Genomic DNA, 17,491 nt, shown 5'->3' on the forward strand with positions numbered 1-17,491 from the left:
TACTAAGAGTGCAACTTTCTGATTGAGTTCTGACCACCCTGGTCCCCCTTAATACTGAGGACTGCCCTCTGGTTAGAAGTCCTATAAATGTGGGACTCTGTCTCGTTTTTCACTCCCCAAGGAGTGAATCCATTCTAATTTCTTCCTGCTTTTGGCTGTTCTTCAGTGCCTACTTTAAATAATTGAGGGTTTTTTGTTTGTTTGTGTACTTGTTTGTTGTTGTTTTCTTTTTTCTTTTTCTTTTTTTTTTTTTTTTTGAGACAGTCTCGCTCTGTCGCCCAGGTTGGAATGCAATGGCGCGATCTCGGTTCATTGCAACTTCTGCCTCCTGGGTTCAAGCGATTCTCATGCCTCAGCCTTCCAAGTAGCTGGGACTACAGGTGCACACCAACATGCCTGGCTAACATTTGTGTTTTTAGTAGAGACAATATTTCGCCATTTTGGCCAGGCTAGTCTTAAACTCCTGATGTCAGGTGATCTGCCCGCCTCGGCCTCCCAAAGTGCTGGATTACAGGCATGAACCATCACCATGCCTGGCCAATAACTGATTTTTATATTTTGTTCAGTGTTTATCATAGTTATATTCAGGAGTTAGTCTAATACATGTTCCTTTGTCATTACTATACCTGGAATACCAGTTCTTTAGTTTTATAAAATTCAGATGGTTAATATATTTCTGATTATGATCTCATTAATTCTATTTTATTTCTCTTCTTAGATATGAAGAGAAGGCTACTAAAGACTTGGAACGATACAATAGTCAAATGAAGAGAGCCATTGAACAGGAGTCACAAATATCATTAAAAGATGGCAGAAAAAAGATAAAACCTGCCAGTGCATGGAATTTGGCCCAGAAGCACAAGTTGAAAACCTCATTATCTAATCAACCAAAACTTGATGAACTCCTTCAGTCCCAAATTGAAAAAAGGAGTCAAAATATTAAAATGGTACAGATCCCCTTTTCTATGAAAAACTTAAGAATAAATTTTGAGAAACAAAACAAAGTTGACTTAGAAGAGAAGGATGAACCTTGCTTGATCCACAGTCTCAGGTTTCCTGATGCATGGCTAATGACATCCAAAACAGAGGTAATGTTATTAAATCCATATAGAGTAGAAGAAGCCCTGCTATTTAAAAGACTTCTTGAGAATCATAAACTTCCTGCAGAGCCACTGGAAAAGCCAATTATGTTAACAGAGAGGTATGATGATACAATCTTTTTTAAATGTAAAAATATTTATTATAATAGTTCATACTAGATTAGAAATTGAAGATAGAAAGTTGAGAATGGTTCCTAGTAAGGATTAGTGGTATTTATTTATTTATTTTAATCTTTTAAAAATGTGATTTCTAGGCCGGGCACGGTGGCTCACGCCTGTAATCCCAGCACTTTGGGAGGCCGAGGTGGGTGGATCACGAGGTCAGGAGTTCGAGACCAGCCTGGCCAACATGGTGAAACCCTGTCTCTACTAAAAATACAATAATTAGCCAGGTATGGTGGCATGCACCTGTAGTCCCAGCTACTTGGGAGGTGGAGGCAGGAGAATCGCTTGAACCTGGGAGGTGGAGGTTGCAGTGAGCTGAGACAGTGCCACTGCACTCCAGCCTAGGTGACAGAGCAAGAGTCTGTCTCAAAAAAAAAATTTTTTTTTTAATAAATAAAAATTAAAAAATATATATGTATTTGATTTCTAATCTTTAATGGAATTGTTTGTAAATAATATTAGAATACTCTGGATAGTTCACTTCTACATTTAATAAATATGAAGCTCATTTCTCTTGTACATTAGTGACTTCTCTAGGGTAATTTTGAAGTTAGATTGCCATGACTTTATTCCATTATGTACTCATTGTTTTAACATTTTCAAACACATAATAAAATAGAAGTATACGATGCATACCTTTATCAGTAATTATCCAAGACTTTGCCACATTTGCTTTACCTTTCTATACAGTATATAAACGTGCATTTTCTTTCCTTTGCCAAAGTAGTTTAGAACAATTCCCCTTCCTACATCTTTCAATATATCTCTCTCAAAAAATGGCTGTTTTCTAACCTAACCACAATACCTTTTTCATACCTTAAATAATAATAATTCCTTGTAATTGTTCCTCATTATCTCAAAATACCTTTTTTCCCAGGTTTTTAAAAAATTTATATTTAATTTGTATCTAAAGATCCATATACTGCATTTGGTTATCTTGTTTATATATCTTAAAAATCACTCTATTATAGATACTGAGTCATTTGTTCAGTGGAATGTTCTGTTGTCTGTATTTGCTTTCTTATGGTGTTCAGCTTCTCTCCCCCATGTTTAATTGGGGGTTAGCTCAGGAGGGCTAAATAGATTTAGATTCTACTTTCTGATGAATCTACTTAATAGGTTGGCTATGTACTTCATATTTCATCACATCAAAAGGCACTATCATTAGGTTCAGCTAATGACAGCCTGTCTTTCACTGGAAAGTTCCCCATCAACCTTTCCATGTAATGGTGCCATTCATTGATGATTTTTGCCTGAAATAATTTTATATTGGTTGTAATATAGAGTATTTCCTTTTCCTAGTTTATATGATTAAATTACTTTCTTTAAAAATAAATAACCTTGGATGACAAAGCCTGGGAAGACAAAAAAAATTTAAAGATTAAAAAATAAGTAATGACTATTAACATTTCCCTTTTTTAATTTAATATTTCTTTTTCTGTCAGACACGGGTGAAACAGAATCATGACAAAAATAATAAAAACCTGAAGTTTAAAGAGATATAATTTGTTCCCTGGACACATCATTAGATAACTCTGTTTCAGAACTTCTAAGAATAAAGCAGAAATCATTTATAAAATATGTTGAAACTCTTGTTAAAGACACTGCCATCATTGGAGGAGGAAAAAACAGGGACAGAACACAGAAAAACATCTGTTAAGTCTGTCTTTTTAAATAAGGAAACAGCAACCACATTAACCAAAATCCAGTATCTTTCATAGTATAGTCTTGAGATTGGTTTAGGAAACTGTCAGAGGAACAATTAGAAAATAGTGCCTTAGGCTACATTCAAACAGTTTAAACACCTGATGGTGCTTTTATCTTCCCTAAAAAAGAACTAGGGTACATCTGAATTTTTAGACTTGACAGCTTTTCTGAATGGCATTTGTAAACTTCATTTAAATTTCAAAAATATTTTTGTGCTTTTTCAAATTATAGGTTTTTAAAAATATTTTTCTATGTGATGTTCTGTTCTTCAAAAAACAAATACATTAAAAACTATTATTTTGGGACCATATTGGCCTGAAAAAAAATCTTTCTTAATTGAGCATAAACAGGAATAAAGATTAATTCAAAATAGTTTTTCTTCCTTCTTTTGGAATGTGGCATCCCCATCACAGTTAATGATGTAAGTTTTTCAAAACTGAGTCATGGACTAATTTATCCCACAATGCAACAATGTGGACAGGGTAATTGTAGGTTGGGCTTAGTTTTCTTGCCGGAGTTCTAATGCCATTTGTGTAACTTACCTCTGAATGGAATAATTTAGGTATCTATAAAGTATAAAGTAAGGGCTTAATAATGATAACCTTAATGATGGCTAATATTTATTGAACATTTACTATATGATAGGAACTTGACAAAGTTTTTTCATGATCTTCACATCAACTTTATGAGGTAGATAATATCATCCACATTTTATAGCTGAGGAAACTGAAATGTAATAGTTAAATAACTTACCTAGGCTCACATAGACAGTAAATAAGCTGTATGTCCAAGATTACAGTCTAGACAGTTTAACTGTGGAGTGTGCACCATTAATTGCTATACAGTATCATAATCATCACCATCACCACCATCCCTACTGTCTCTCAGATCAATTTTAGGATATTGTTTAGATGAAGCAGAGTACATGTGATATATAGCCAAAGCTCTCTTCTCTATTATATCAGCTGTCACAGCCATTGGGGTCTTCAACCATTCAGAGCTGATAAGCAAAGACATCAGTGTACTGGAACACAGAACAGTGCCTTGCATACCTAGGACAGTATCTGCCACAGGGTGGGCACTCAAATATTCTTTGAAGGAGTGGCAAAATGGTAACTATTCATATCAACCCCAACAGACACCTTTTTGCAATGACTAACACATCCCGACCAATCCTAAAACCAGTATGTGCGGTTGATTTGTACCCTAGATAACCTTTGGCTTCCTCAAATTTTTACACCACTCAGAATCATTTCATATACCACCTTTGGGAAACATGCCAGACCTGCAGTAGACTGAAGGAAGCTCTCCCAAACTCTGTATTGATTAATTTATTAGTTCCTAGAAGAAAGAGATACATGTTTATCTTTTTGTTACAGAAGAAACTTTGAATAGCAATTGAAAATTTGGCAAGGATGGACCACCTAACTTGACAGTGTATTATTGTGTTTGTTTTGAAGGAATAAAATGAAATTATTTATAAAGTTTTCATTTGTGTTATATTTAGAGAGAGCCATTTTTAGATTTTCACATTCAATTTGTAACATTCTAGAAGACAGACTGTCTTCTTTCTGTTCCTCCTTTCTGTATACTGTGTGCAGTAGGTATTTTATAAAATATTAACAGAAATGTAAAACAGTGGTTTCTCATAGAGTTACTTATACCTTTATATTTTGGTTAATGATGATAACACTTGTCAAAGGGCCCTAGGATTAACTTTTTCCCATAAACCCTCTTATTTTGTGTTTTTAATAAGTTAAAGGGCCATAATTTCTTTTTCAGTCTTTTTAATGGATCTCATTATTTAGACGTTTTATGTAAAATGACAGCAGATGACCAAAGATACAGTGGATCAACTTACCTGTCTGATCCTCGTCTTACAGCGAATGGTTTCAAGATAAAATTGATACCAGGTATGATAGTGTGTTTTATTATTTTCTGGTGTGGAAAAATTAGTCTTGTTCCAAGAGTTACATTTGGGTTTCATGATTTACAGATATGGTGGTATATTTTTGTCTCACCAGTGTCAGCTATGTTAAAACATTTATTTCAACACATCACCTCTGCCTGAAACAAGCCAGTGTGGCATCTCTTTCAGTCCAGTGCTTTGCATTTGCATTTTCATAACTAATCAGATAGTTTTATTGTAATTTTTGTCATCCTTTGACAAAATATTCAAACTGCCTGCTTTGTTTAAATTATTAAAATACTCCTTTAGATAATGAAACAGAAACATGTAGGGCATTGGAATTGCCTAACAAAAATGGACATCTTTGCTTTTTAAAAAGCATTTGCTTGTTTTGCCAGTTAAGACGTGCAACATCAGCAGTTGTGCTATCTGGAGAATGGATGATTCAGTTCCATGGCTTTGCTAAAAGACTGATAACCCTCTTTGCTCAGTATGGAAATTCATTGGGTGGATTTAAAAAAAAAAAAAAAAAGAAAATCCATCTGGCTAGAGGCTTCAGTTTTCCTGGCTGGCACTTTCTCTGTTCTTTTATAGTTTCCATACCCAACTGCCTTCTGCCTTACCTTCTGTTAATTTTTCTTCATCTGGTATCAAAGGGGTACAGTGGAACCATGAGGAAGGACTCCACTGTCTCCCTTCCTGCCTCCAAACTTGTCACACTCAAAGTATAGAAAAACAGAATTCACCCAAAACAGCATTTGAAGATTTTTAAAGGAATGCTTTACTGAGATATGAAAATAAATAAAAACAGTGTACAAAAGCATGGAGCTGGGTATATACAGAAAATACTTTGGTGTCCCAAACATAAACTAATTTTACTTGATTTTTGTGATTTTTAAGGATACCTAACCTAAGCTTCTTACCTCCTACCTCAATTCTATTAGTCCAAATCCCAGCACTGCCATTTAAAAAGAATGTGTTTTGGGGAAAGTGACCTGGCCTAACTGTGTCTTCATTGATAACAACTAATAATTATAATGTAAAAAGGATAACTGTCCTTTCTTACCTCCCACTCAATTCCAAGAGCATGTTTTTGTTTGTTTGTTTGTTTGTTTGTTTTTGAGCTACCCAGTAAGTTTATATCAGATGGAAAAATTGAGGCACAGAAGTTAAGTTTGCTCAAGGGGACACAGTTATTGGTAAAACCAGAATTTGAACCTAGGCAATCTGCCTTTAAAGCCTAGCTCTTAACTCATTTATCATATTGCCTTCCTGTCAAAATTTAGATATTTACTCCATGAAGTATTTGTGAGCATTATCCAAGGTAACAAATCAGTGAGCATGGTACATGGCAATGGGAGATGCTCACGTATTCTCTTTTCTTATCATCCTTCAGCCCGCTTTCGCAGGCTTGCAGTCATCTCTTTTAGTCTTCCTAGAAATATTTCTTCCTCAGGGTCCCTGGCATCTTAAAATTTATGTGAAGTGAATTTACTTGAAGCAAGGGATGGGTGGGGGTGTATGTGTTTTATTCTCAACTTAATGTTTTTCTAATTAACTATGTGGTGTTGGTGGCAGGTACCGGTTTTTTTCATGAAAGATATTAAACAGGCCGGGCACGGCGGCTCATGCCTGTAATCCTAGCACTTTGGGAGGCCGAGGCGGGTGGATCACTGAGGTCAGGGGTTCAAGACCAGCCTGGCCAACATGGCGAAACCCTATCTCTACTACAAAATACAAAAATTAGTTGGGCATGATGGCGGGTGCCTATGATCCCAGCTACTTGGGAGGCTGAGGTGGGAGAATCGCTTGAACCGAGGAGGCAGAGGTTGCAGTGAGCCAAGATCGCGCCACTGCACTCCCCACTGCGCAGCAGAGTGAGACTCCATCTAAAAAAAAAAAAAAAGAAAGATGTTAAACAGCAAGTTGTTGTTGTTTTAAGGATAACTGTCCTTTCTTACCTCCCACTCAATTCCAAGAGCATGTTTTTTTTTTTTTTTTTTTTTTTTTTTTTTTTTTGAGTTACCTAGTAAATTTGTATCTGACAGATGCTTTCAGCTCTTAGCTTGTAGGTAGTATTTTTAAAATCTAATTGAATGCCTAATACTTTTCATAGCATCAGAGATGCAGAAATGATTAAGTCACCTGCAAACTGACTTGATTTGATCGGAATTAACTTTACTTAGATTATCATAAGCATTATTTCCCTTGTCAATATCAGAACAAGTTAAAGATATTTATGTTTTCTTTCATTTGTTTGTTTTTTCATTTTTTTAAATTAGATTGTATTTTCTTAACAGTTCTGTCTTGTCAGAGTATTGCTGCATTTTACTAACTTTGAATCAACAGTTTGCCTGTAGTCACAGTACATCTTTGGATAAGGATAAAAGCATTTGAAAGAGAAAGAATACATCTGGCTTTGAGAGACAAGATTCTCAATGTGACTCTAAGTACTTTGCATGCTAATGGGAATAGCTTTCTGTCCTGCATCAATAAGAATTCCATATTTTAGGAAGTGAAAACTTGTCAAAGCACTTACTCATTTGATGTATTTTCCCTGAAAATTGGTAAGCATTTCACAGTATTTTATGGAAACTTTTCAAGGGTTATTGTTACATAGTTCCAATGTCTCTAACTTTTCCATGTCTTAATTTTACAAACCCAGAAGTTAAAATATTGCTCAATTTCCTTATTTGTTGCCAAGTACCTTTTACCCATTTCCACTAGGAATTCTGTGAAATGTGTATAATTTTCCAGGGCAAATGTAATTAGTATTAGACTTTTCATTCTAATCATACTGTAAAAGATTTAAAACTACCAATAGTGAAAAAAATCACTTAGACTGATATTTTTGGCAATTTTCATATCTATATAAATAGTTAAAAGAGATGTGAACTAGAATATTCTGCTACTACTTTTTGCCTACCACACACAGTTTTGAGTTCCATTTACATTTCCCCTGTTGCCCAAACTCATTTCATTTCCACTGTTAGTCTGTGTTTCTATAAAGGAATACCTGAGACTGTGTAAGACTCAGGTAGACCTGAGACTAAAAGAAATGACCACAAACCTTCTTTATAAAGAAGTTTATTTGGCTCATAGTTCTGCAAGCTGTACATGAAGCATAGTGCTAGCATCTGCTTTCTTTTTACATATAAGTTCCAAGTTTAAGTCATTTCTTTGCTCCCATATCTGATGATAGCCATGCCATTTCTTGAACGATTTGCTGCTTAGAAACTTCTTTGCTAGATAGCGAAATGAAAAAGTGATGACCTGGGTTATCACTCTTAAATTCAAACTTCCACAGATCCTAAGGGCAAAGGTGTCCAATCTTTTGGCTTCCTTGGGACACACTGGAAGAACTGTCTTGGGCCATACATAAAATACACTAACACTAACAATAGCTCTTGAGCTTTAAAAAAAAAAATTGCAAAAATCTCTCCATGTTTTAAGAAAATTTACAGATTTGTGTTGGGCCGCATTCAAAGCTGTTCTGGGCCACATATGGCCCACAGACCACAGGTTAGACAAGCTTGCCCTAGGGCATGGACACAGTGCAGCCAGAATCCTTGCGGGGACATAAAAAGGGTGACCTTTACTCCAGTTTCCAATAAATTCCTCAATATCATCTGAGACTGTGTCAGCCTTTTACTGTCCATATTTCTATCAGCATTTTAGTCACAACCATTTAACCAGTTTCTAAGAAGTTCCAAACTTTCCCTCATCTTCCTGTCATCTTCTGAGCTTTCAAACTCTTCCAACCTCTGCTCTTACCCAGCTCCAAAACCACTTCTACATCTTCAGTTATCTATAGCAGTGCCCCACTCCTCAGTACTAATTTTCTGTGTTAGTTCATTTATGTTGCTATAAAAGAATACCTGAGACTAGGTAATGTATAAAGAAATGAGGTTTATTTGGCTCATGGTTCTGCAAGCTGTACATGAAGCATAGTGCTAGCATCTACTTCTGGTAAGGGTCTCAGGAAGCTTACAATCATGGCAGAAGGCAACAAGGAGCCAGCATGTCACATGGCAAAAGAGGGAGCAAGAGAGAGATGCCAGGCTCTTTTAAACAACCAACTCTTGTGTGAACTACCACAGAGACCTCACTTATTACCATGGGGATGGCACCAAGCCATGATGGATCTGCCCCATGACCCTCCCACTAGGCCCACCTTTAATAGTAGAGGTCACATTTTGACATGAGATTTGGAAGGGACACACATCTAAACCATAGCATCTCACTTCATTGATCTCTGTATCTCATCCCTTAATGCTTGATAATATAATATTATATATTATTCTCTGGGAAAAATGTTTAGGATACCGTCTCTATAGTCTACCAGCACTGCATCTGCCAACCAGGTCAAGGATCTAGTCTGTAATTGGGAACAGGTAAGGGATTGGATTATTGAAGTCTCAGGATCTGAAACTTCAAGTTATATCACATCTCTTTTTTAAAATTAATCCATTGATAGCTACTACTTATCCAAGATTGGACTGTCTCTTTTCTTTTAATTCCAGGTAGCATTATGTGAACTTCATGAAAGAACACTGTTATACAGATACAGCCAAAGAAGACAAATCTCTGCCATTTTCCAAAAACATGCATTCTAAAGCCAAATCTGATGCCTTGAAATATGTGCTGTTATGGATTATGTACCCAGTTATACGTCCAATCCTGTAGCTAGTTTTTAGTTTTATTTTATTTTTTGAGATGGATTCTCACTCTGTCACCCAGGCTGGAGTGCAGTGGCACAATCTCAGCTGACTGCAACCTCTGCCTCCCAGGATCAAGTGATCCTCCCATCTCAGCTTCCCTAGTAGCTGGGACCACAGGCACGTACCACCACACCCATCTAATTTTTTTTTGTATTTTTGGTAGAGACGGGGTCTTACCATGTTGGCCAGGCTGGTCTCAAACTCCTAATGTCGTGACGTGCCTGCCTCGGCCTCCCAAAGTGCTAGGATTGCAGGTGTGAGCCACTGTGCCCAGCCATTTAGTTTTATTTTAATTACTAGGAGTAATTTAAGTAACATTTAACATGTCAGTTTTATTTGTCCTATTAAAATATTTTGAACAAACAGTATTTTCTTCTAATTAATAATATCTCCATAAATTACTATGTGACTGTTTTTATAATTTGTAACTTAAAATCACAGAAATAATTCAGGCATTTAGATATTAAAATGGTAGGGTAGAATTTGAAGAGCAGCAGTTGTTAAAACACTTAAACCAGTTTTATTTTCATAAATATCATGGGACTCCGTTTTCTCTCCAAAGCAAGAAATGATCTAAACAAATGTAAGGAACAGAACAGCAATAACTGGGATTAAATTAAATTATATAAAGCACATGTGGTGTCAATGAGCACTTATGACTTAATGTGAGATCCTATGGGAAATTACTGTTTGTTCTCCAACTAAGGAACAAAACTTTGTCTGACTATATTAAATTCTAATGAGGGTTCACCAAATGTTTTAGCAGCAATTTTTGTTTTTAATGGACATGTTCTGGAATATAAACTTAACTATGTGTGTGTGTGTGTGTGTGTGTTTTCTTTCAGGAGTTTCAATTACTGAAAATTACTTGGAAATAGAAGGAATGGCTAATTGTCTCCCATTCTATGGAGTAGCAGATTTAAAAGAAATTCTTAATGCTATATTAAACAAAAATGCAAAGGAAGTTTATGAATGTAGACCTCGCAAAGTGATAAGTTATTTAGAGGTATGCATTATTTTATATATATGTTAGTGTATACAGGGGTCCCAAATCCTAGGCCAAGCCAGTTAGGAACCAGGCCACCCAGCAGGAGGTGAGCAGCCTGCCAGCGGGCATCACCACCTGAGCTCCACCTTCTGTCAGATCAGTGGCAGCATTAGATTCTCATGGAAGCACAAACCCTATTGTGAACTGTGCATGCGAGGGATCTAGGTTGTGCACTTCTTGTGGAACAATTTCCTGAAACCATCCCCACCTGCCAACTGTGGAAAAACTGTCTTCCACGAAACCGGTCCCTGGTGCCAAAAAGCTTGGGTACTGCTGCTGATTCTATATATAGAGGTATTATAGATTGGCCAGACTTTAAGATACTTATTTCTTAAAATAGTAAATTATTTCCAAATAGTAGAATATTTTCTGTAAATTTTATTATGTAATTGTAAGGAAAACACTATTATAAAAAAGGACACTCCATTAAAAGTTTCACATCATAGACTGACTGTGATAAACTCTATCATGGATTCTTACCATAACATTTTCTTGGGTACGTATTGAGGAAAGACCTTATAAATGAGATATTCTGCAGTGAAGTTCTGTTTTAAAAAACATTTCATAAATAATCCTCTTAGAAGGGATTTAAAATAATTCTACCTTTATATCACATACTTGTCTAAAAAGTATAATAATATAATTCTAAGTCCTGATCTTATCAAGAGCAGTAGAAGGGAAGGGTAAGTGAAAGATATGAATCTTTGAATAAGTGGAAATTTTCATTTTTGTGACAGTATTCACCACAAAAGAGAAATGTAATAGTGGGTTAAAAAAAATAAAAGGATTTAGGAAGGTTATAAACATTAAAATGTCCAAGTATAAGATAGTAGAAGGAAAACAATAGTGTTTCCGTCTATATATCTTGTTCTAGATATCCCACAAGATTGGCTAGTATTATTTTTTTAAAAACCTGAACTCTAATGAAGTTTTTCTCCCTTTTTAAAAGTGAGCCATTTTTGTTTACAGTTGGTAGTGTGCCTGCTGTATTCTGAAGGTCAGACTTCCTTAACAGGAAAGTCTGCTTGTTACTCCTTCTGAAGAACATATTCAGTAATGTTCTGTGAATCCTTTAGGAGCTTTGTTATGTGGAAAGTCCCAGCGTATTGTGCAGGTAGCTTAACATTGATAGTTTCTAGAGACTTCAAGGGAATATTTTCTTGTGAAAGAGTTAGTATGAACTTAAAGGTTGAGGGAGTTGTGGGTCGGAAGAACAATGTGGGGAGAAATAAGATTTCAGAAATAACAGAAAAAAAGTAATTGGGACTGGTTTTAAATATTTTTTTGCTAATAGTTTACCTTTCAGTATGTTAAGGTAACAGTGGTATAAGTGTTAAGAAAAATGGCTTAGAAAAAAAAGGAGAGAACTTAAACCACAAGGATGCTTCTATTTAAGGTCAATAAGATGAATCAGAGAAGAAGATAGGAAAGTGAAAGAAGAACCAAGAGAGGCGTGGATGTAAAAGTCAAGGAAGGAAGGAATTTTAATCTTAAGTAGTATCACATTCTGTATAGGGTAATAATTGCTAGAAGATATATCAGATATGGCTGCTAGATGACAGTAGTAACCTTGAAGAGAATCGTGATGGCAAAGTACAATTGCCCTTCTGTATACTCAGTGGATTGGTTCCAGTACCGCCTGTGGATACTAAAATCCAAGCATGCTTAACTCCCGCAGTCAGCCCTCCAGAACCCACATATATGAAAAGTTGGCCCTCCGTATATATGGATTTCGCATCCCATGATACTGTATTTTCTATCACAGTTGGGGTTGGAAAAAAATCCATGTATAAGTGGACCCCCACACAGTTAAAAACCAGTGTTGTTCAAGGGTCTGCTGTAGCAGGAATAGACGACATTTGCCAGTGGTTAAAGAGTGTAGTAGTGGAAAAGTAGGCAGCAAGTCATATTAGTGAATAGTGAAAGGAAGGAAAGAGTATGTTCAGCATGTTTGTGTTGAATTGGTGGAAGACTGACAATAAAAGATTGCAGAGGAGGCCAGGTGCACTGGCTCATGCCTGTAATCCCAGCACTTTGGGAGGCTGAGGTGGGTGAATCACCTGAAGTCAGGAGTTTGAGACTAGCCTGGCCAACATGGTGAAACCCCATCTCTACCAAAAATACAAAAATTAGCCAGGCGTGGTGGTGCGCACGTGTAATCCCAGCTACTCAGGAGGCTGAGTGAGGCAGGAGAATTGCTTGAAACTGGGAAGTGGAAGTTGCAGTGAGCTGAGGATACACGCTGAACTCCAGCCTGGGCAACAGAGCAAGACTCTGTCTCCAAAAAAAAAAAAAAAAAAATTTGCAGAGGAAATGTTCCCAAAAAGGCAAGAGAGAAGATAAGATATGAATATAAGGTTTAGAAAGAAGAAGCTGTCTGAATCAAGAGCAGAAAATGGAAAAGGGGAAAAATGAAAATAATTTTTATGTAAACTTTTAAAAACTTTTTTCTTAATCATTAGAACCTATGAAATTTTAGGTGAACTTGAGAGAAGTCATGTTGATATATGTGGCGAAAGAGTAGAAGTTACCTGCTGAGAGTGGAGGGGTTGTGGGAAGGCGTTGGTAATTTTAGTACAGTAACAAAGATCTGAAAATAAGAGCTGTAGGTACTATAAGAGAAGGTTAAATAAACAGGAATAAGATTTCCAGGTGTCATTGAGGGCTCGTAAGAGTAAACATTTGTATTGAATCCAGCCAGGACAGTTTTGTGACTCAACAATGCTCAGTAGAATTTGTCCAAGTGTAAATCAAAACACCAATTCCTCACCCTGTCCTAGAGAGTGCCTAATTTCCTTTTCCTGTTCCTCTCTTTTGAACAACTATGTTGCACCCACATTGAACATTCAGTTTCTCTTCTGTCTGCCTGAGATGTTTTTCTTTCCCCATGAACTTTCCATTAAGGTTTCTTATTTATTTTTGTTTATTTGAGATAAGGTCTTGCTCAAAAGCTGGAGTGCAGTGGCATGATCACAGCTCACTGCAGTCTTGACCTTCAGGCTCAAGTGATCCTCCTGCCTCAGCCTCCCATGTAGTTGGGACTACAAGCATGCCCCACCATGCCCAACTTTTTTTTTTCGTAGAGACTGGGTCTCAGTGTTGCCCAGGCTGGTCTCGAACTCCTGGCCGCAAGCAATTCTCCTGCCTTCGTCTCCCAAAGTGTTGAGATTACAGGCCTGAGCCACCGCGCCCAGCCTCGTTCCTTATTTAAATTCAAGCTTAAAGCTATCTCCTCAAGTAATCTTTTTCCAGCTCTACAATCACTCTATCATGTGGCCCAGTTTAATTTTGTGCATTATTTATTGACTAAAATGTTCTTTTGTCTGTTTTCTGTTTCTCTGCACTAAAATGTAAATTGCACAAGAGCAAGGGTCTTGGTTTTTGGTTCGCCACTACATCCCTAGAGCTGACAACGTAGTTGATACTTAATAAATATTTGTTAGTGAATTCATAATAAGATGAAAATAATCAATATTCTGTTATCCTTTTTGCCAGGATAACATGTTTTCTGCTTCAGGGTATATCATGGTAAAATGTGTGACTTTCCCTTTGGACAGGGAGAAGCAGTGCGTCTATCCAGACAGTTACCCATGTACTTATCAAAAGAGGACATCCAAGACATTATCTACAGAATGAAGCACCAGTTTGGAAATGAAATTAAAGGGTGTGTTCATGGTCGCCCATTTTTTCATCATTTAACCTATCTTCCAGAAACTACATGATTAAATAATGTTTAAGAAGATTAGTTACCGTTGAAATTGGTTCTGTCATAAAACAGCATGAGTCCAGTTTTAAATTATCTTTGTATTATGTGTCATATGGTTATTTTTTAAATGAGGATTCACTGACTTGTTTGTATATTGAAAAAAGTTCCATGTATTGGAGATAATGTAAATAAACTAATATAGACTATTCATTTTATTCTCAAGAACCAGCCATCATCATAATTATGAGTTGTAGACTCAAAATTGGAAAATAGGTAGTATTGTTGGGTGGTTATTTACTAGGTCCTCTCTGTGCAGGGAGAAACCAAACATCACACATACTAGCATATCTGACAAACAGTGTCAATATTTTTTAAAGTGTGATGGAGAGACACAGTGGGAGAAAATGAGAAAATGAAATTCAGAGGAAGAAGAAAACCAGAAATTCTTCCATTAACCTCAATTTAGGGGGTAACAGATTAGATGTTGCTATCTCTTCATTATATGGTAATTATTGGATTTGGGGGTCAACTTTTATCAGAGAACATGGGAAGAACTGGATTTTTAACAGAAAACTGAGGTGAATTTTTTTTTTTTTTTTTTTTTTTTTGGAGACTCTTGCTCTTGTCACCCAGGCTGGAGTGCGGTGGCACGATCTTGGTTCACTGCAACCTCCACCTCCCAGGTTCAAGCGATTCTCCTGCCTCAGCCTCCCAAGTAACTTGGATTACGGCTGCCTACCCCACGCCTGGCTAATTTTTGTATTTTTAGTAGAGATGGGGTTTCACCATGTTGGCCAGGCTGGTCTCGAACTCCTGACCTTAGGTGATCCATCCACCTCGGCCTCCCAAAGTGCTGGGATTACAGGTATGAGCTGCCGCCCCGGGCTATTAGGTGAAAATTAATGTACATATGCCCCTTCAAAAACCAGGTCCCACAGTGCACCAAAATACCTTTACAAAAAGTTGAAACATGATTTTTAATGAACATATTTGTTGCGTAAAGTAAGATATGTTATACTGGATACGGTATCTCCACACTCACACCATCTCCCATAACTCTCAAAGATCATCTTTAAATTCCGAAGATCCTTGTGTTAAGTACAAATTGTGAAACCTGGATTCTGCCTTTTATCTGCCAACATCATCCTGTTCTGCATGAACCAAAAGAATGCTTCCCTTGACTCTCCATTACCCCTTTTATAAATGTGGGGCCCTGCTCTGGGAGAGTTTTCTGGGAGTAATTCTTTTAAATTAACTGGGTAAACTGAGGGAAGAGAGGCTCACAGAAGCTATCAAAGATGAAATTTGCATCATTTGCACTCACGCTAAGTAAAACTGTAGACTTATTTTTTAGCCAATATAGTCTGTATTGGTCCTACAACTATCTTGTAGATGAAGAAACTCATTTTTTCTTACCAGTTATGAGTTGTGTCAAAGGTTGGTAGGAATGGCAGTAGGTATTTACCACTTATTTGCTAGGCAGGCTAAGCACTTACCTTGGATGATCTCATTTAATGTTCACAACTAATTTAAACTTGTGGTTACTCTTGAGATTCTAATGCCAGAGCTCCTGTTCTTAACCACTATTATACTGCCTGCCATGAAAAATGGGCCCTAAAGAGTTACTTGGTCAACTAAGCGTAGGTAGTTAACAGAGTATAAAACACTCCCTGACACCACTTTAACGAATGCTGGAGTAAATCAACTTCAGGCTGCAACTTTTTTTTGAGACCAGTCTCGCTTTGTCACCCAAGCTAGAGTGCAGTGGGGCGCCTCCCAGGTTCAGACGATTCTCCTGCCTCAGCCTCCCCCAAGTAGCTGGGATTACAGGCGTCTGCCACCACGTCCAGCTAAATTTTGTATTTTTAGTGGAGACGGGATTTCATCATGTTGGCCAGGCTGGTCTGGAGTTCCTGACCTCAAGCGATTGACCCGCCTCAGCCTCCCAAAGTGTTGGTATTACCCACTGCACCTGGCCAGCAACTTTTTCCTAATGGTGACTGGAGTAGCAGACTGGCGTGAATCAGCTTTTTGCAGAACAGAAATGGGCTTCAGGTGAGGGTCTAGTGTCGCCCCACGGACCAATCCTGGTTCATCAGGCTAAGGGAAGCCCAGCAACCACGCAGAAGCCCGGCAGTCTCCCGCTGCGCTCCCATCCACAAATCCTTGCAACAGCCCCAGCACCACCCGCGGACCAAATGCTGGAGCTGGGAGCGGCGACAGGGAAACCCTGGCTCCCAGAATGGAGTTAACGCCCGCTGCGGCCTGGGAGGCTTACCCGAAATTAAGGGCGAGGCGAGGAGATCCGAAGGAAAAGGAAAGCCTGACCCCAAGTTATCCATTTGCCTCTTTAGGCTGGGTTGCCAGAGTCCTTGGCCTGGGAGAAGGACTCTTAAGGTACGAGTTCTAAAGTGCTCTTTAGACCCAAGTATGTTGCTTAGGATCCCAGCCTTGGCTGTAGCCACAGGGCTGACCCAAAGCCTTATGGAAGTCAGACCTGCAGGCCCCTCTTGGATGGCCATTTTGCTGGGAAGGTAGCCATCTTAGGTCTGGCCAGGCCTGGGAGGTTTTAGATATTTAACCTACCGAAAAATGTTAGACCTGTATTCAGATGAACGGATTTTTGTTACTTTCATTGGCTACGTGATTCTCTGTGATTTTATCCAGATTTTGTGGCTCAGGTTGTGGGAATTGCAGCCCAACCCAGCACAGCCCGCATTTCTCAACTAAAAGTGTAAATAGAGCCATTTTTTCCTCTCCAAATTCTTTCCTGTTTTATTTTCATCTCATGTTCTTATGTTTGCAAGCTTCCTCCAGCATTTTTTGGGGTGTGTGTGTGGTTTTTTTAGGGCAGGAGGGAGCAGAAGCCACTAAATAAACTTGGGCTTGGGTCTGCACTGAAAACCAAACATAGATTTAACTCTTGTAAACCAAAAAACATCTGAGATAGGTCTCAATAAATTTAGAAGTTTATTTTGTCAAAATTAAGGACATACCCGGGAGACAGGTCTGTGTGCCTTTTCCAAAGATGATTTTGAGAGCTTCAGTATTTAATGCGGAAAGGTAGGCTGGAGGGGAAGGAGGGAGGATATGGTCACATTACTGAATCCACATGTTGCAAAAGAAAAGGAGCAG

The 17,491-nt window shown here is 37.7% G+C and overlaps 1 protein-coding gene across 19 annotated transcripts in view; it reads left to right on the forward strand.

The window, feature by feature from the left end:
- Positions 1-14,566, forward strand: part of PMS1 (PMS1 homolog 1, mismatch repair system component) — a 92,301-nt gene extending 77,735 nt beyond the window's left edge. For 12 of the 19 annotated variants that reach the window (XM_045367396.3, XM_045367394.3, XM_074009574.1 and 9 more), the window contains 4 exons: positions 719-1,201; positions 4,755-4,885; positions 10,448-10,608; positions 14,208-14,566. In XM_045367396.3, coding sequence (XP_045223331.1) covers positions 719-1,201; positions 4,755-4,885; positions 10,448-10,608; positions 14,208-14,372 — 940 coding nt within the window. In that variant the 3' untranslated portion in view covers positions 14,373-14,566. The remainder of the gene's footprint in view (positions 1-718; positions 1,202-4,754; positions 4,886-10,447; positions 10,609-14,207) is intronic. The other 7 variants (XM_045367397.3, XM_074009579.1, XM_074009578.1 and 4 more) reach the window with 3 other exon arrangements.
- Positions 14,567-17,491: the final 2,925 nt, after the last annotated feature.

Source organism: Macaca fascicularis, chromosome 12, assembly GCF_037993035.2.
Source record: "Macaca fascicularis isolate 582-1 chromosome 12, T2T-MFA8v1.1".
NCBI classification, from domain to species: Eukaryota; Metazoa; Chordata; class Mammalia; order Primates; family Cercopithecidae; genus Macaca; species Macaca fascicularis.